The sequence below is a fragment of the Palaemon carinicauda genome, unplaced genomic scaffold (genome assembly GCF_036898095.1).
Source record: "Palaemon carinicauda isolate YSFRI2023 unplaced genomic scaffold, ASM3689809v2 scaffold180, whole genome shotgun sequence".
Classification (NCBI taxonomy): domain Eukaryota; kingdom Metazoa; phylum Arthropoda; class Malacostraca; order Decapoda; family Palaemonidae; genus Palaemon; species Palaemon carinicauda.
Genome location: NW_027169370.1, coordinates 63,299 through 83,839, shown reverse-complemented (window position 1 = coordinate 83,839; position 20,541 = coordinate 63,299). Strand labels below are relative to the sequence as shown.

The 20,541-nt window shown below is 36.1% G+C and overlaps 1 protein-coding gene across 8 annotated transcripts in view; it reads left to right on the top strand.

The window, feature by feature from the left end:
• LOC137635824 (transcription elongation regulator 1-like) overlaps positions 1 to 19,911 on the top strand; it is a 66,835-nt gene extending 46,924 nt beyond the window's left edge. For all 8 annotated transcript variants that reach the window (XM_068368253.1, XM_068368260.1, XM_068368259.1 and 5 more), the window contains 9 exons: positions 202 to 460; positions 8,737 to 8,892; positions 10,100 to 10,342; positions 12,470 to 12,598; positions 12,711 to 12,941; positions 13,666 to 13,820; positions 14,711 to 14,897; positions 15,329 to 15,539; positions 17,796 to 19,911. In XM_068368253.1, coding sequence (XP_068224354.1) covers positions 202 to 460; positions 8,737 to 8,892; positions 10,100 to 10,342; positions 12,470 to 12,598; positions 12,711 to 12,941; positions 13,666 to 13,820; positions 14,711 to 14,897; positions 15,329 to 15,539; positions 17,796 to 17,800 — 1,576 coding nt within the window. In that variant the 3' untranslated portion in view covers positions 17,801 to 19,911. The remainder of the gene's footprint in view (positions 1 to 201; positions 461 to 8,736; positions 8,893 to 10,099; positions 10,343 to 12,469; positions 12,599 to 12,710; positions 12,942 to 13,665; positions 13,821 to 14,710; positions 14,898 to 15,328; positions 15,540 to 17,795) is intronic.
• Positions 19,912 to 20,541: the final 630 nt, after the last annotated feature.

Below are 20,541 nucleotides of genomic sequence, written 5' to 3'. Positions count from 1 at the left end.
CTTCCATGGCTCTCTTTCTCTTGTGCCTCCTTGTCTTCCTCCCTCTATTGGCTCTGTCTCTCTCTCTCGCTCTATTGCCTTCTTGTCTCCCTCGTTCTTTCTCTCTATCACCACCTTGGCTTGCTCTTTCCCTTTCTATCACCTCCTTGGCGCACACCCTCTCATTGAACCTGCCTTTAACGTCTTCTTCTGCCGCGCCAGATACGTGAAGGAGCGCGCGGAGGAGGAGCGTCGGGAGAAGCGAAACAAGCTGAAGGAGAGGAAGGACGAATTCCGTCGGCTGCTGGAAGAGGCGGGGCTCAACGGAAAGTCGTCCTTCACGGACTTCATGACCAAGTACAGCAAGGACGACCGCTTCCGCAACATCGAGAAGATGCGGGAGCGCGAGAGCCTCTTCGATGAGTTCCTGCTGGAAGTGCGGCGCAGGGAGAAGGAAGAGAAGGCGGCCAAACGAGAGCAGGTAAGAGAAAGAGGTTCGAGCGGACGGGGACATTTTGAGAGGGCAAGATGCACACACACTGCTGCTGCTTTTGGAAAACTATCCCTCATGAAAAATGGAAATAGTCATTCACAGTCTCTCATTATCATTTGTTTGTTATGATTTGCTGCCCTCTCTTGCTTTTATCATTGTTGAAGAATTATATTTAATTTATTATTGTAAATGGACTTAGTAATTATATTTTCCCTCCTTGATTAATATCACAAGATAAACATCTTGACTAATAAAAAAAAGTAACTTAGAATACCTTAGCAAATTTTGAGAAAATTAGAGGCAAATCATGTTTGTAATTTGTTTAGTGATTTCAGTTATTTTTATTATTTTCTGAGGCTTATGGGTTAGCAGACATCGTTAGGAGACACTGATAAATCTCCCGTGGTGTTGTGGAGAGAGAGTAATCCTTTCGGCATTGGCAAAGTATGTAAGAAATTAACAAATATATTGAGTTCTCATTTGACTTTGGTTGAGACTTGCTTGTTTTTGTTTGCTAAACTGGAAATTTTAAGATTTTTCTACCCAGATCTCAGCTGTCTTTGGTTACTTTCGTTTACTTGCTAAAAATTTTACCTAGACAAGTCTTGGTACTCACAGATCCTCCCTTTCCAAAGAAGTTTTGATGGCCAAAGGTAATAGGTAAAGATGATACTGTGTAAATATTGGATTTTTGGGGGTAAAAGTACTGCTAGATTGAGTCCAAAGCATTTTGGAAGACTTATTGGATCAAATGTTCTTGTTCTTTTATTGCTGAGTAGCTACAGGACTTATGTCAAAATATTTAAAGTATTTTTCATGTAAAATGTAAATTTAACTACTTATAAAGTATTTTTCATGTAAGAATATAAAATCCACTCTGAGAAACCTGGTTTTGAGGGGCTGAATTTTTCACTTTAAAGCCAAGTCTGTTTTATCAAGTCCAATTTTTTATGAAAAAAGTTAACATATGTATGGAATTCCTTAAGACTCCTTTCTATCCAACTTAACAAATGAGAATTGTGTTCAGATTTTGTTAGTCTATTAAGGCCTGTTTGTAGAGACCAAATATCTGAAGATAAATGCAGACCTAAAAAAAAAAAAAAAAAAAAAAATTGGAAAGCTCAAGTGTTGAAAGTTTTCACTTCACGTCCAGAAACCTAACGATCCAGCGGGTAAACAAATACTGTAGTAGCATCGCAACGGCATCACTTGTGTGTGCTTACACTGAAAATGTCTCTTAGAAACTATTTTTTGTCCAATAGGCAGAACAACGGTAGCTCAAAGCTTTGCCCCAAGTATCCACATATTACCTGCCCCTCTGTGTGTGGGTGTCGACAGCAGTGCGAAATTCCCTCACTAGGTTACCATATTTATTGAATATATCCCTGTCTTTTTCTGTTCCTTTTCCTTAGATTTAAAAAGTTGGACTTTTTCCTGTTCCTTTTCCTTAGATTTAAAAAGCTGGACTTTTTCCTGTTCCTTTTCCTTAAGTTTAAAAAGCTGGACTTTTTTCTGTTCCTTTTCCTTAGACTTAAAAAGCTGGACTATTTCCTGTTCCTTTTCCCTAGATTTTAAAAGTTGGATTTCTAAAATATCATTATCATCTCCTACGCCAATTTACACAAAGGGCCTCGGTTAGATGTTAGGTAGTTATTTTGTTGCCAATTTATCCCTTGTGTATTACCAAAAGCTTCTTATAAGTAATTTTACTTTTAATTTTCTTAACTATCATTAAATGCAGTTGTTAACAGCAGCCCCCTTTTTTCATCAGTAATTCTTCTGTATTCATGATGGTGATGTCAGAGTTTGATTACTGACTTCAATCTTTGTGAAATTTCTACCACGTGGATGCAGCGCTGTTTTGTGATTGGTTGGTTCCTCCGTCTTTGCAGCGTCCTTTCGGCCTTTTGCTGCACTGAATATTTATACCTCTATTCCCAATTTTCTGTTATCTTTCTCTCAAACCTCTTAACCCTTTTACCCCCAAAGGACGTACTGGTACGTTTCACAAAACTCATCCCTTTACCCCTATGGACGTACCGGTACGTCCTTGCAAAAAAATGCTATAAAATTTATTTTTTCATATTTTTGATAATTTTTTGAGAAAATTCAGGCATTTTCCAAGAGAATGAGACCAACCTGACCTCTCTATGACAAAAATTAAGGCTGTTAGAGCAATTTAAAGAAAATATACTGCAAAATGTGCTGGGAAAGAAATAACCCCTTGGGGGTTAAGGGTTGGAAATTTCCAAAGAGCCTGGGGGTAAAAGGGTTAACTTTCACTTTGTATTGCAATTTCTGAGTTTTTTCCCCTAGTTGCAAGTTGGGGCTGAAGGACCTTCCTGGACCCTGTGGCCCAAATTCCTAAATTCAATACCAAATGTTTAAATATTTAAAGGTTGCTCATGAATTGCAGAGGCAATGGACAGTAACAATGCATTAGAGACTGACAATATATACATATGATAAGTGCCCTAGTGCCCTCCCCATTAAGCTGGACCAGGGAAGGCCAGGCAATGGCTGTTGAGGACCCATTCCATTGAGGTATCTGAGTCTTAGATATTCTTTACTAAAGGCCTATTATGTCTGTGTATGGAAGCTCTCTCCATTTTCTTTTTATAATCCGCATCCTCATTCTTTACTCAGCCGTATTCATCATGTCTGTCGCTCTCCACCAAATTGTAAGTTCCTTGCTAGACAAGAAAGCAGTTTTTAAGGGACATTAAAAAACCATAGGTGTCGGCACATACGGGCGATGAGTTGCGTATGAAGAATTAACTTGCCATTTTATACCGTATTTTGCATATACATATCAATACCTTTGAACTATTCGCCGATCTTTGAACGATTCCCCGATCTTGAAACCGTAGGAAATTTTTAGAGGATCATAGCTTTTACCGAGCGTTTAAATAAGCACTAACGATGTTTGCGTTTCCATTGGCATCACAGCCTATTTGTTTGTTTTCCAGGTTTGTTCCTGAATGTTTTTTAGTAGTTGTTGAAAAGTGGTGTGTGTGCACAGTATCCCCCCGGCCACTTGGTTATAAGTGTTCAATATCATATTAACATGAGATGAAAAAAAAAAAAATACTTAAATTTGAACTTGCTTGATTAGACCACACTAGATCTTATCCTCTGAATGATTAAACAAAGATATAAAGAAGAAATTAAATGTAGATTTTGTATTATATCTTTCTTTTTTTTTTAGTCACTTGGTCTTGTTTAGCCTATTGCTGTTTATATATTGACTATATTGCTTTATAATTTTTTCCAGGAGTTAACCCATGTTCCAGTGTTTTTTTTTTTTTTAAAGGTGTATGTGTTGTTTTTCAAGAAATTAAGTCAGTAGAAAATGAGCCTCTACCTCTTTTCCAAAGTAAAAGTATAAACTTTCAGTTAGTTTTTTAATGTTTTATTTGTGGAATTACTTTTACAAAATGTCATAGTTTGCACCCAGGATAAAAATCCGGGTGAAATATCAAGATATGAATACATAATTGAAATGCCTGTGATAGGTAGGAATGCCATAATGTTTTTTAGATGTATAAATTTCTTTAGGATGGAATTTTGAGTGTGTATATAAACTTATGGTCACTATTTTCCTTTTACTACATATAATCATAATCTATTATAATGTGTATACGGACATGTTTCAGAGTGCTAACCCGCTTCCTTTTCAGGTCGTACTTAACTCATAGCTTTGCAGATTTTATCGTTTGTATATATTTTGCCTGTGTGTGTGTTTCTTTGTCTAAGATTTGTAGCTTTTGATGTTTGTTAGGACTAGCTTGGCATTATTATTTCTACTACACCCTCTCTTTTAGAACAGAAGTTTTCATTTATACAGTATTTATGCATATCTATAAAGAATTCTAAATAACCAAATACTAATTACATTTTATATGAGCATTTAAATATTATTGTCATGCTCAGTGAGTTTTATTTATTTCATCACAACCTCGTCAATCATACATATGCCTTACGTTCGCGTCTCGAACGGTCCCCGGGTCGACGGTCTCTTGAACCTACGGCAGTAGTAAGGTAGCCTTGTAATGCGTGCGGTACTTGGACCTCTCAGTTGTACCTCATTCAACTTGGTGATGTTAACTATCTTGTTTCAGTGTTTCCTTGGCACCAGCATTTTGGCTTGGCGTCGGGATCGTTTTTTTCATTAGTTTTGTCGAGGGTTTTTCCATTTTGGAGATCATTAGGTTATAGAGCAGTGGTTCTCAAACTATGGGTCGTGACCCAAAGTTGGGTCGCGAGATCAATTTTGATGGGTCGCAGGGACACAGGAACATTAAAAGCAGTGCCATGGATTCTATTAATATAGTTTTGGAAACGAAAAGCAGTGCCGTGAATCCTGTTCGTTTAGTTTTGTGAAAAGGAAAAGCAGTGCCATAAATCCCACTAGTTTAGTTTTGGGAATGAAAAGCTGTACACATTATTTTTTTTTCCAAAATAAAGTGTATATATCATTGCATGTTTTCTTTCTCTTCACTTTACTCTGGGTCGCGAAGGAATGAAATGTTTCAAATAGGGTTGCTCATGAAAAAGTTTGAGAACCACTGGAGAGTTCAACCTTTAGCAGGATCTTTCACTCACTAGCATCACCTTCCATGATCACCGTCCATATTAAATTTTTGATAATTGTGAGCAATTACTTATTAAATCATCCTGGTAAATTAGTTCTTCTATAGTAGTTGGTTTTAACATAATTATATATTCTAGTTTTATTATTCATAATCTCTTGCTTGAGTATAATCTTGCACATTGTGGTCAGGTACTGATCTTCAACTTCACATTTCTAGTAGGCTGCCATTTGTACTGACCTTTGCAACAACCAATAGGTGTACGTTGAGAATTTTTTTCTGTTTGTATTGATCATATATTCACCTTATTTCATTTTTTATGATGTTATTTACAGTATTGTTATTAAATGCTAAGCTACAACCCTAGTTGGAAAAGCAGGATGCTATAAGCCCAGGGGCTCCAACAGGGAAAATATCCCAGTGAAGAAAGGACAATATGGTGAAAGCGTTTGTGTATTGCCCTGATCGGCAAAGCTGTAGTCTTGGCTACCCATACTAGGCTTGTTTGTTGTGAGTGATCTGGCTAAAACCTCCTACCATCACCAATCCACAGTTGTGTGTATATGTATATTTTGTGGTGGGGCCCCAATGAATTTATGGGATTTTTATGTATCGGCTCTGATGTCGAAAATTATTTTTTCTTTTATACGGTGAGGTGTATTGATTCTAATGAAAATATTTTCTTTTGAAAGTGGTCTTGTCACACCATACTGTATTTTTCATGTGCTAGTGGCTTCTCACCTTTGAATTTGTGTAGTTTACAGTACAGTATCCTGTTTTTTATCTTCCACTGTCCGTGAGGTTGGGCTGTGGCACCCTAGCAGTACCAGCTGAACTCGAGTCCCTGGTTAGGCTGGAGGAACGTAGAGAGTAGGGGTCCCCTTTTTTGTTTTGTTTCTTGTTGATGTCGGCTGCCCCCCAAAATTGGGGGAAGTGCCTTTGGTATATGTATGTATGTATGTACTGTCCGTGATCACACGTCAAGGCCTTCCGATAATCCTTGACAAGGACCCTCATCTATGTTGCATTTATTGTTGCATCCAGATGTGGTCTTCCACTGTGCGATTTCATGTCGGGGCCTTTCGATAGTCTGTTTTGCACATTAGTGGGTTCTCTTGAAGAATATCCCTCATCTTTATCGTGGGTGTGGTTGCCTATCTTCTTCCTCAAGATATTCTACGAGCGTCACTCAATCGGCTTCTGTTGCCTTTTGAATATTCTCTCATGTCAAATATTCCTACCAGTTTACATTTACCTTTCTTTATTTTGTTGTGTCTTCCTGTGCTATTAACCCTTTTACCCCCAAAGGACGTACTGGTACATTTCACAAAACTCATCCTTTTACCCCCATGGACGTACTGGTACGTCCTTGCAAAAAAACTGCTATTTACAATTTTTTGGGCATATTTTTGATGATGTTTTGAGAAACTTCAGGCATTTTCCAAGAGAATGAGACCAACCTGACCTCTATGACAAAAATTAAGGCTGTTAGAGTAATTTAAAAAAGATATATTGCAAAATGTGCTTGGAAAAAAATAACCCCTGGGGGTTAAGGGTTGGAAATTTCCAAATAGCCTGGGGGTAAAAAGGTTAAATAATAGTTTTATGTAATTGTACTAACGTTGAAAGTATTGTGATTCTGCAGGTATTTGCCAACACTTGCATCATTCATTATTTCCGCATTTAGATAATATCAATTGATGAATCATAACAAATCAAGTTATTTCATACAAACCCATCAACTATAAAGGGGAGTGCCCCTTATGTAGCCCAGCCCACAAATCTCCCTGCCAAGTTACATCAAATGGAATAGCTTGATTGAGGTATACATATTAGTCCAGGACCAGCATTGCAAGACTACCTTGGTAAAGACTGTCGAATCTCGGGAATGTTCGGGACGCGAACGCGAGGCATATATGTGATGGATGAGGTTGTATGAAAAAACTTCTTTTGTGTTTTTTAAACAAGAAATTTTACATCTCAAGTCAGTGTAGTCAAAAGTTGCATGTCAAGATAATTTCATCATGATTAAGGTTGATAGTAATCAAAGTTGTATATTCCATTTGAAAAATTTAAATCAACTCCTATGAATGCAAAAGAGAAGAGTGAAGATGTTTATTAAGTTTAAGCCAAATTTAACACCGAGATCAGCCTATTATCTCCTCTGCACCCCTGGAAGCAGTATTGTCTGTCTCTCCTTTTTTGGTGCTCATCTGTAATAGATCCAGATGCGTTTAAAGGTTGTGCGAGCCAGCCCACTTGTACACTAGTTGAACACTGTGGGCTCGCTGGCATCCCCGCTGATGACAAATATTTGACGTTGCGTCGCGCATTGCAGCCTCTTGCCGCTGCCGGAGCAGGCTGGAAGGTCCGGGTGGCCCACACGGTCGAGAGTCGCCCTCCAGCACCTCCACTCCTACCAACACCACCACCCTCTCTATTTATTCTCTGCCCCAGAGCGGGATAAAGTCAAGCGCATGTGATATTTGGTACTGAGCCATCTCTTGCTACGTTTTTTATCACTCAGTTGTTAATATTATCAGTTCAGTTTGCTTTCAAGGTCACTTTTTGAATCATATTTGCTTGAGAATAGTTTATAAACATGAAATATTTATATCTTTATACAGTACATATGTAATATACCTTCTGGAGATTTTTTCAAATTATGGAAGATTGTGATTATGATTTTGTGAGATGATATATTAGTTCATAAGTTGTTAAAAACTGCATTACAGTATTGTAGTTTGCAAACTGGCTATATGAGAGATTATACAGTATTTATATATATATTAAGCCTTAGATTGTTTCCTTCTACGTAATGAACAGTTGTTTATTTATGATTGTTCCATGTAGTCGATTTACTAGCCAGGCACCAATGAAACCAACTCCCAGTGCTGTTTGTCGTGTTATGGGTACAGGGGCACTGTACGCATCGGTAAATAAACAACTTTTTCACCTTTTCTCTGTACGTACTTAGTAAATACTGTACGTATTTAATAAATAATGACCTTGGATTTTGAAAGATGTTTCGCCTGATGCAATGAGTATTACACCAGCATTTGCATTTGGTCTCATTGGGGCCTTTTAACCTTAGTCTGCCGAGCCACTGATAGACCAGTTCAGTCTTTGTAACTTGTGCATGATTGAGTCAAAAAGCAAAAACACTAACTTGTAATAAGAAAGAGAAAGAAATTTTTTTTTAATCTATTATACTTGTCAGTGTACTACTCTATATAAAGAAAGCTGGAAATAGCATCAATAGTTCTAATGAGGAAATATAAGAAGCCTTGTCAGTTGAAAAAATACCAAAAAAGTAAACCAGCTTATTTTTATGACTTGTAAAACAACTCAGTAGATAAGGAAAAAGATATATGATGGTTCAAATCCTTCAGCCATTACTTTGAAAGCATAATGATCCTTTGCTTTTCAGAGTCTCTTTTTACGTGTACTTTTATTCTTTATGTTTGTGTAGATACATACTCCTTCTCTCCTCCCCCCCCCCAGCAGGTCAGTGGCTTCTTTGGGCTGTGATGTGGAGGTCTGTTACTGTTAATCCGTTTGCCTTTCAGAATGCGGATTTGGATTAATGTTTCTATGATAGGTTACAGTGACCCACACGCAGTTCCTTTTTTTGCTGTCTGCTGACGCATTGCCATTTTCTTCCCAATATAGATCAAAAAGGACTATTTTATCATGCTGAAGGAAGCTGATATTGACCGCCACAGTAGGTGGTCGGACGTGAAACGCAAGCTGGAGAGCGACAGTCGGTTCAAAGCTGTTGAATCCAGCGTCCAGCGCGAGGACTGGTTCCGTGATTATCTGATTAAGGTAAGATTTGGTAAAATGGATTCAGTTCGGACAATGTTCACGTGGTAATAATTTAGTTCGGACAATGTTCGTGTGGTAATAATTTAGTTCGGACAGCGTTCACGTGGTAATAATTTAGTTCGGACAATGTTCACGTGGTAATAATTTAGTTCGGACAATGTTCACGTGGTAATAATTTAGTTCGGACAATGTTCACGTGGTAATAATTTAGTTCGGGCAATGTTCACGTGGTAATAATTTAGTTCGGACAATGTTCACGTGGTAATAATTTAGTTCGGGCAATGTTCACGTGGTAATAATTTAGTTCGGACAATGTTCACGTGGTAATAATTTAGTTCGGACAATGTTCACGTGGTAATAATTTAGTTCGGACGATGTTCACGTAGTATGATTGGTAAATGGATTTAGTTCGGACGATGTTCATGTGGTTATGTCGGTTAAAAAGCTTGAAGGAAAGTAGTTGCTGGTGACTGGTACAACATGAACATATGTTGCTACCGGGGTTTAAGCGATGTGAGGTAGAGCAGCCGCTCTGGACTATGGTGTACCCCAAAGTCAAAGCAAAGTCCTTCAAAAAGAAGGCATTTGCTTACCCCATACGAAAAGGTGAAGCAAGCACATTAATGAAAGAAGAATGTTCACATGGTTATTTAGGTTAGATAGCTGAAGGAAAGTAATTTCTGAAATTTGATGAAATAAGTTTGAGCATTTAAACTGAGTTAAAATTGCCCAAGAAAAGGTTCGCCATTGTGAGCACACAAAATCTTAGCCTGGTTTTCCTTCGTAACTTGTCCCTAGCCAGTTCAGACCAGCCCTGTAGCCTATAAGGTTTAATGGTAAGTGTTTTTAAGTAAATCCATAATACATCAGGTTACTTTTAGAGTTGTTATTAACTTGTGAGAGTTTCATCTTATTTAAATTGATTAAAACTACATTATGTGAACTTAGGTGACAGTTTCATTGTGTTTGCAATGGCGCCACATAATTTGTTGCCAGTCTGATAAATGTTAATTTCATTGATGTTATTGGTTAATGTATTATGTTAATATACATTTTATTCATTATAAAGAGATCCATGGTATTAAAAGGGACCACAAACGCAGATGAAGAAACAACATAGATCTTTTATATCTTGTCAATTATAGAATGTTGTCTTGATATCTTTATTCTATTCGGAGCAAGAAGTAATCAATGACTACTCCGACAGGTGAAGGAAGAGAGACGACGGTCCCGGGATCGTTCAAGAGATCGGGACAGGGACCGCGACAGGGAGAGGGACCGAGACCGTCATGATAATGACCGCGACCGCCGCGATCGGTCCCGGGAGAGAGACCGGCACGACAGGTCTCGCGACAGAGAGAAGAAGAGTAGGGACTCACGGGAGAGGGAGAAGTCAAAGGATAGAAAGGAGAAGAAGAGGGACAAGAAGGATAGGGACAGAGACAATAAGGTAAGGGGGTTGGTTTTTAACTGGATTTGTAATTGGTTTTTAACTGGATTTGTTATTGGTTTATAACTGGATTTATAATTGGTTTTTAACTGGATTTGTAATTGGTTTTTAACTGGATTTGTAATTGGTTTTTAACTGGATTTGAAATTGGTTTATAACTGGATTTATAATTGGTTTTTAAGTGGATTTATAATTGGTTTTTAACTGGATTCATAATTTATTTTGAAGGATTTGCAATTGGTTTTTAACTGGATTCATAATTTATTTTTAATGATTTGTAATTGGTTTTTAACTGGATTTATAATTGATTTTTTAACTGGATTTATAATTGGTTTTTAACTGGATTTGTGATTGGTTTTTAACTGGATTTATAATTGGTTTTTAACTGGATTTGTGATTGGTTTTTAACTGGATTTATAATTGGTTTTTAACTGGATTTGTATTTGGTTTTTTAACTGGATTTGTAATTGGTTTATAACTGGATTCATAATTGGTTTTTAACGATTTGTAATTGGATTTATAATTGATTTTGAACTGGATTTATAATTGGTTTTTAACTGGATTTATAATTGATTTTGAACTGGATTTATAATTGGTTTATAACTGGATTTATAATTAGTTTTTAAGTGGATTTATAATTGGTTTTTAACTGGATTTATGATTGGTTTATAACTGGATTTATAATTGGTTTTTAACTGGATTTATGATTGGTTTTTAAGTGGATTTATAATTGGTCTTTAACTGGATTTATGATTGGTTTATAACTGGATTTATAATTGGTTTTTAAGTGGATTTATAATTGGTTTTTAAGTGGATTTATAATTGGTTTTTAAGTGGATTTATACAGTAATTAGTTTTAGATTTGATTTATAATTGGTTTTTAAAGATTTAGAATTGGTTTATAACTGGATCTATGATTGGTTTTTTAATGGATTTATATTTAGTTTCTAACCAGATTTTTAATTGGTTTTAACTGAATTAATTATCGGTTTTAATTGGATTTATAATTGGCTTTTAACTGGATTCATAATTGGTTTTTAACTGGTTTTGTTAATGGGTTTTATCTGGATGTATAATTGGTTTTAACTGAATTAATTATCGGTTTTAATTGGATTTATAATTGGCTTCTAATTGGATTCATAATTGGTTTTTAACTGGTTTTGTTAATGGGTTTTATCTGGATGTATAATTGGTTTTAACTGAATTAATTATCGGTTTTAATTGGATTTATAATTGGCTTCTAATTGGATTCATAATTGGTTTTTAACTGGTTTTGTTAATGGGTTTTATCTGGATGTATAATTGGTTTTTAACTGGATTTATATTTGGTTTTTATCTGAATTTATAATTGGTTTTTAACTGGTTTTGTTCGATTTTAACTGGCTTTATAATTGGTTTATTACATTATATTTGTAATGGTTTCAGATAGTTACTATCATTAATCGAGTGAATTTTCATAAACGCTCCCTCAATCACTTGGCCATGAAAGTAAATTGTTAACCATTGTTGTTGTCATTGAGTTGCTCAGAAAACTAAGCCACATTTTCTGTTCTTAACCCTTTTACCCCCAAAGGACGTACTGGTACGTTTCACAAAAGCCATCCCTTTACCCCCATGGACGTACCGGTACGTCCTTGCAAAAAAATGCTATAAAAATTATTTTTTTCATATTTTTGATAATTTTTTTGAGAAAATTCAGGCATTTTCCAAGAGAATGAGACCAACCTGACCTCTCTATGACAAAAATTAAGGCTGTTAGGCCAATTTAAAAAAAAATATACTACAAAATGTGCTGGGAAAAAAGTAACCCCTTGGGGGTTAAGGGTTGGAAATTTCCAAAGAGCCTGGGGGTAAAAGGGTTAAAATGGGAATTGAAAATTGTATCCAAGTTAGAGGAGACCAAAGTAAATGTCAGAGAGCAAGAAGAAACGAATCTAGATCCTGCAAACTGATACCTTGTAATGTAAATGAAATACGATCTATTCGTGTTGAAGTCTAAATGAACTCGTATTCATGTTTTTGTAAGGTTTAGCTCATGATAAATGCAGATATTTATAATTATTTTATGTAAGAGTCTAAAAATATGAATATAAAAGTTTTAAAAACTTCTTCTTTTATATTTTTAAGGAGAAGGACCGGGACAAGGAGAAAGAGAAGGAAGATAAGAAGGAGAAAGTCAAAGACACCAACAAGGAAGAGGTGCACGATACTTCCCGCGAAGAAGGTGAAGACGTGGAGGAAAACCATAAGAGTGAGGTGAGGGTCACTTTATAGATTTGATAACCCAACTGAGTATCTTTTTCTAGAGCAGAATGATATATGTTATACCTTAGACAAGTTGTTCTTATTCCATCACTTGTATTTGAAGGGAGAGGACACGGGCAGCGACGCCCACGAAGACAGGGAGGACGGAGAGGCCAACGAAGCCGCCGAAGAGGAGGAGAGGGAGAGACAGCGTAGGATTGAGGAGTCCCTCCGTAAGAGGGAGGAGGAGGTTCAGAGAACGCTGGCCGGACACCTGCGCGATAGAGACAAGGAACGCATGCAGCACAAACACGACGAAGCTGTTCATAATTTCAATGCTCTGTTGGCTGATCTGGTAAGTTTTGTCCCACCTGGAGGATGTTTCTAGATGGTGATTGCCTTCTTTGTCTTGTTCGTGATGAAAACATATTCTAGTGTTGCTTGGGTTGACTGGTTCCCTTTTGTGGGAAATACCTTGGAAATAAAAACATATTCTCCAGTTGATCTGGTTGACTGGTTCCCTTTTGTGGGAAATACCTTAAATAAAAACATATTCTCCAGTTGATCTGGTTGACTGGTTCCCTCTTTTTGTGGAAGTACCTTGTTGAAAGCAATTGAATATTTTAGAAGGATGATCCCCATGAAAATAGTCTTCTTGCTTTCCTGTTAACGATAAAAAACATATTCTCCAGTTGATCTGGTTGACTGGTTCCCTCTTTTTGTGGAAGTACCTTGTTGAAAGCAATTGAATATTTTAGAAGGATGATCCCCATGAAAATAGTCTTCTTGCTTTCCTGTTAACGATAAAAAACATATTCTCCAGTTGATCTGGTTGACTGGTTCCCTCTTTTTGTGGAAGTACCTTGTTGAAAGCAATTGAATATTTTAGAAGGATGATCCCCATGAAAATAGTCTTCTTGCTTTCCTGTTAACGATAAAAAACATATTCTCGAGTCGCCTGGGTTGAATGGTTTCTTCCTCTAGTGGAAAAGAGCAAATTAAGATATTTTAAGGATATACATAAAAAGTCTTTTCACAAGCAGTAGAATTGATATAACCATGAAAACCCTTCTCCGTAGGTGCGTAGTACGGATTACACTTGGAAGGAAGCCAAAAAATCTTTGAAGAAAGATTCCCGCTGGGAATCGGCAGCTGCTCTGGAGCGGGAAGAGAAGGAGAAGCTCTTCAACACACACGTGGAAAATCTCACAAAGAGAAAGAGAGAGAAATTCAGGTGAGAAATATATTTTGTAATTGTATTTTTAAGTCCATTTGCTGTACTTATTCATTACTAAGTTCCAAGAAGTTGTTTGTAAATCTAATTTTGTTAAATTTTGGCCTAACGATTTTCAGCAGCAAAAGTCAACAGATAGTCCCGTCTCATTATTATTATTATTATTATTATTATTATTATTATTATTATTACTATCCAAGCTACGACCCTAGTTGGAAAAGCAAGATGCTACAAGCCCAGGGGCTCCAACAGGGAAAAATAGCCCAGTGAGGAAAGGAAATAAGTAAATGAAGAGAACAAATTAACAAAAATCATTCTAAAAACAGTAACAACGTCAAGACAGACAAGTCATATATAAACTATTAACAGCATCAAAAAGAAATATGTCATAAATAAACTATAAAAGACTCATGTCCGCCTGGTCAACAAAAAAGTATTTGCTCCAACTTTGAACTTTTGAAGTTCTACTGATTCAACCACCCGATTAGGAAGATCATTCCACAACTTGGTCACAGCTGGAATAAAACTTCTAGAGTACTGCGTAGTATTGAGCCTCGTGATGGAGAAGGCCTGGCTATTAGAATTAACTGCCTGCCTAGTATTACGAACAGGATAGAATTGCAAATGTTGTCTTGCTTAGTGCATTAAATATAATATTTTTTTATTACATTATTTCATTATGAACTTTTGATACTATACCTTCTGTAATTTACGTTTCACACAGCATGAGATTTCATTGTTGTCGTCTGATTTCTTGTTATTTGTTATTGATTGAGACTTACTCAAGATACTGTACATTATTGTGGTTTCAAGCTTTATACAGCACATCAAGAACATAAATCCTAATTATCCGTTTGATGATAACATTTTGATACCGATTATTTTTCCAGGGAATTACTCGAGGAGTTGCCAGAAGTTAATTTAGATTCAAATTGGAAAGACTTGAAGAAGGAGCTGAAGGACGACCCTCGTTACACCAAGTTCTCGTCCTCGGATAAGAAGTGCGAGCGTGAATTTAGGGAGTATTTAAAGGATAAGTTAGTAGCAGCCAAAGCAGACTTTAGGGAACTCTTAAAGGTGAGTTTGTTTCTTGAATTTTAGACGATTGATTTTATTGTTTGTTATTACTTGTAAGACATGAAAGATTTCCCCAATTCTTAAAAAGATTTAGTAGGAAAGGATGGGATATTATAGGATGAGGAAGACTTATGTCGGATAAGAATACAGCAAAAGTTATTAAAGACATAAGTACCTCTATAGGAAAAACATCATGATCAGAACATTCTTTTATGTGTACACAGTAAGTACTCACAAAGGTGGACTAAAGTGCCGCTAGTAATCAGAATTGTTGGGTATTTACTAAGTAATTACTTAGTGTACAGAATTTAGAAATTTATTCAAAGGTAAACTGAATATCTGACTAATTTGAATACTGGAATTAGACTTTGTTCCGAGGCAACTATTATTTTACACGTTTGAGATTTTTAATGTGTTCTATTTTCTTGCAGGAAACAAAAAGCATCACTCATCGCTCACTGAAGCTATGTGGCGAGGGGGAACAGCACATGAGGGACGTGGTAGAGGTTTTACGCAAAGATCGCCGTTACCTCGTGCTCGACTGCCAGCCGGAAGAACGTACAAAGATTCTGATGGCTTACATGGAGGAGCTGGAAAAGAGGGGTCCTCCCCCACCTCCTACGGCATCGGAGCCCACTAGACGTAATTATTAACCGTTTTTGTATTTGTTTATTTGTTTATTACTCAAAGGGAAACTCTAGTAATACTTCTGAGATTGAACACCCCAGAACTCGGAACATCTTTAACCCCCGTAAGTCTATCAAAGATCAGAAGTCGAACATCTAATAATCTGCGTGTTTCGAAACGCTTTGCCAAAGGGATTGATACGTTTGAGAAAAGGTAATTTACCCTGTTACGTAAAGGTCTTGCTCAGCTCAGAATTGCAAGACCTGGTTTCGTTAACATTTTACGCTCTAATTTTATTTTATTCTGTTTAGTGTTTATCCATATTTAGTGGCCCATATGGAAATTATAAGTCGTTATAACTTTTTAAAGGTTTCAAAAACTAATATAGAACTAAGAAAGGCGATACTGTACTGTAATTAAAAGAGGCTGTAAGAGGTTTTTGCTTAATCAACATTTCAAAAGTATGGTATACAGAAGTCGACTAAGCAACGTTGGATGCGGAAGCAATTAATGCTATCTCTTTTCATTCTTAAGGGGAAAATTGATTCGGTGTTCGAACACGGTTTTGGAACAGATTTGATCTCTGAAGTACAGCTGTAATTTGTTGACCTGTTTATGATGAAAAGTGAGTGATGGAGTTCAGTTACCCATTAGAATTTAGGATTCATCATTGATATTAGTATTATATTAACCCTTTAACCCCCAGGCTATTTGGAAATTTCCAACCCTTAACCCCCAGGGAGTTATTTTTTCCCCAGCACATTTAGCAGTACAGGTATATTTTTATTAAATTGTTCTAACAGCCTTAATTTTTGTCATAGAGAGGTCAGGTTGGTCTCATTCTCTTGGAAAATGCCTGAATTTTCTCAAAAAAATTATCAAAAATATGAAAAAAAAAATTTTATTACGTTTTTTTTTGCAAGGACGTACTGGTACGTCCATGGGGGTAAAGGGATGGCTTTTGTGAAACGTACCAGTACGTCCTTTGGGGGTAAAAGGGTTAATTATAGTGTCATTAGTTCTAATATTTTTTGAAGTTTTTTACTTGCAGTAATACAAGCAGTTTATGGTTACATCGATGCATTATACTGTATAGCAACAAAATTTTAGCTAGATCATCATAGTGTTATTCTGGTGTACGTCACACAAGAAGGGTTAACGAACCTTTGCAATTGTTCGAATTTTTGTAGAAATGTAGCGATTATGTTTATTATATGGCCGTCATTCATTTCGTGAAGTGTTGTTTTATGAAATAACCTCACAAATAAAAAGACAAAAATACTAATTATTATTATTATTATTATTACTATCCAAGCTACAACCCTAGTTGGAAAAGCAAGATGCTATAAGCCCAGGGGCTCCAACAGGGAAAAATAGCCCAGTGAGGAAAGGAAATAAGGAAATAAATAAATGAAGAGAACAAATTAACAATAAATCATTCTAAAAACAGTAACAACGTCAAAACAGACATGTCATATATAAACTATTAACAACATCAAAAACAAATATGTCATAAATAAACTATAAAAGACTCAAGTAAGTTATAGAGGTATGTATACATATTTTGATATTTGTTGCTTGTAAAATTGTTCTCATTCCTTTTTAGAGCTACAAATGTTTTCTAATTTACATATCTTCCATCATGTGGTTTAGTATTGCGTCAATGTTTGTTGACCGATACCCTCAGATGCAGCATGTTCATAAACAAGTTTCTGTCTTAGAACTTGGTATGGAGTATAACTGATTCTGATTATTATTATTATTATTACTATCCAAGCTACAACCCTAATTGGAAAAGCAAGATGCTATAAGCCCAGGGGCTCCAATAGGGAAAAATAGCCCAGTGAGGAAAGGAAATAAGGAAAAAGTAACGTCATAACAGATATATCATATATAAACTATTAATAAACTATTAACAACGTCAAAAACAAATGTCATGTATAAACCATAAAAAGACTCATGTCCGCCTGGTCAACAAAAAAGCATTTGCTCCAACTTTGAACTTTTGAAGTTCTACTGATTCAACCACCCGATTAGGAAGATCATTCCACAACTTGGTAACAGCTTGAATAAAACTTCTAGAGTACTGCGTAGTATTGAGTCTTATGATGGAAAAGGCCTGGCTATTAGAATTAACTGCCTGCTTAGTATTACGAACAGGATAGAATTGTCCAGGGAGATCTGAATGTAAAGGATGGTCAGAGTTATGAAAAATCTTATGTAACATGCATAATGAACTAATATCAAACTTTTGTATCGCTGTTTTTGCAGGATAAAAGCAGTATAGAAGGGACAAGTACATCTATCATTAGTCGAGGCTTCTCTCGGAGGCCTTATAGGACATCTCTCGTCAGATCCCCAAGTCTCGGCGCTATGCGGGAAGAGGAGCACCTTCATGTTTTTTGGTAGTTTGGCAAAAAGTATCGAATTGAGGCTGTGCTTCGTTCAAGTAGTTCCTTACTGTGTAGCAGTAGGCTTCAAAGTAAACTTCAGAGCACTAGTGAATTTGTACGACAAGGGAGGCGTGTCGAGGGCACGTACTTAACGTTCCAAATACGAGTGTTGCTTCACTGACGATGACAAGAAGTCAAAGGGGCTTGCCAGTTAAGTGGTCAGTTTGTTAACTTAATGCCCAAGAGGTGCTAGTGTTGTTGAGTGGAATAGACCGTGATGAAGTTATCTTGTTCACAGAATTTTTAATGATTGAGAAATACTGGTTATTGTTGCTGGAAAATTTTTCTATGGCATTACAGAATGCTGTACAGCATTTAATAGACGGAAGGAATTTGCTGTAGTTTACAGAAAATCTTTTTTTTTTTATTTAGTTTTCTTGAACATTGATACAGATTGATCGTCATGAATGATGAAGTAGTGTACAGCAGTTCTCGTAGAAAAGTATTTGTAAATTACGATGAAAGATGCCAGTTTATCTGACGTGGATTTTGTTAGAAGATGTCTTGTACTATTCAGCAAGCATCGGAAATCTTGTGCTAATAAGAGGACGTTGGTATTTTGTTTTGTAGCTGTGGATGAAAATGATTTCTATGTGGTGTGATAAAAGGGCCAGTGGTGTGAAAATAAAAACATTTATTATACTGAAGGGATAGTGGTGGCATATTTCAAAATTCAAATAGCCAGCAAGAAGTAATTTGAGCTATGGAGGGATGTTGCAGTTCCTTTTTCGAGATGTGTAACATTCCTCGTGGCTGTTCACTTTATTATTTTTTAAGCTGTGTTGTGTGTTAAAAACAAAGAGAATTTTATCCACATTGATATTTGTTTTACCGTTCAGCTGTTTAATGCTGTTAACATTTATTATGTACTGTAGCCTAAGGACATTTCTGTACAACCCGTTAATAATTCTTGCTTCAGTTAGGTAAGTATTGCTCAGTAGTGTATTACTGTACATCTTTCCATGGCTTCATTTTCCCCCCAAGAGGGCTAAGCAATAATTTACCATTTTTTGAAATATGTCCTAAAAATGAACTATTATAACCCCCGGGGCTCGGAAGGGGAAAGTTCTCTGTCGAAGTCAACTCTGTCGGTGGTTTCCCAGATATGCACGTCATTGCCCTTATTAGCTTTTGCGATATCGTGCGTTTATGTTTATATAATTCACTTGTGGTTATTTTTTTTTACCTGACTTCGAGGGAGCGAGCTAAGCTTCATATAAGGAGGGATTCGGATCAGTGAAATGACCCTCCAGAAAGGCCTCCTCGGCTCCAACGCCAGAATATCCCCAGTCCCTCCAGAGCCGAAAATTATTTTTCTCTTAAGGAATTCATTTTCCCTCATAAATCACTTAGTACAAAAAATGGTGTTTTGTGTTGATATAGTATAAAGCAAATCCTAATGTTGATATTTTGAAACCTTACATTTCTCTTGTATAAAGTAACCACATATTTTGAAAATGAAATATGATATTTTGAATTTGATTATTTGGCTATGACATTTTTTGTCATTTTTTTTTCTAAATACCTCATTTTATACTTTTTTTTTTTCATTTATTCATTAATAAATAATGTATTTGAAAATAAAAGCACAATTTTGAATAAATGAATTAATTTTTCAAAACCATTATCATCATTTTTTTTTTTTTTTTTTGTGCAGTTCACAATTTCAGTGTGATGTTAATGCTTACTGTTGTTAGTGTAAGAATCTTGTTGGTCCAAGATTTTTTTTATGTGAATTTCATCTTTGTTGTAACAAGATTTATCAAAACAGTTTATAAAATAAACTTGACATATTTTTAGCATTTTTGTGGCTTCCTTTCTCCCTCATTATCTCGGTCACGCGCGAACGGTGAAGTACGCAGCGAGTGAATCTGCCAAGTGTAAGTAATTGATGTAACTAAAGAATAATTTGTGTAATAAATGGGACATATTTCTATGTTTTATTTTTTCCCTTGATGTCAATTTCTATTATAATTATTTATCGGGTGTGAAACTTATTTTATTCTGGCCTGCTATAATTGTCTATCTATCAGTCGAGTCTTGAAATGATTAATACTAAGTTATAGTATCGTAAGGTTTCTAGATTTAGTCTTTAGTTAATCAGAATAGGTCCAAATTTCTCTCTCTCTCTCTCTCTGTCTCTCTCTGTCTCTCTCTCTCTCTCTCTCTCTCTCTCTCTCTGTCTCTCTCTCTCTCTCTCTCTCTCTGTCTCTCTCTCTCTGTCTCTCTCTCTCTGTCTCTCTCTCTCTCTCTCTCTCTCTCTCTCTCTCTCTCTCTCTCTCTCTCTCTCTCTCATATTAGATAATCACATACTTCCAGAAACATCCATATTTTCATGACCAATAAATCCAGAATGAATAATGGCTTCTCTTCACGGCCATTTCTTTCCTCGTTAATGCAACTCGCTAACATTGTCTCAAAAGTCTGCATTGAACCTTCTACTCTCTATTAACTGCTCTTTGTTTTAGGAACCTTCCAAAACGATGTTATTATTTAAGATGCATTGAACTTCAAACATCATCTACAGTCCCTTTACGGTTGTACGGTATATAGGAAATACTTGT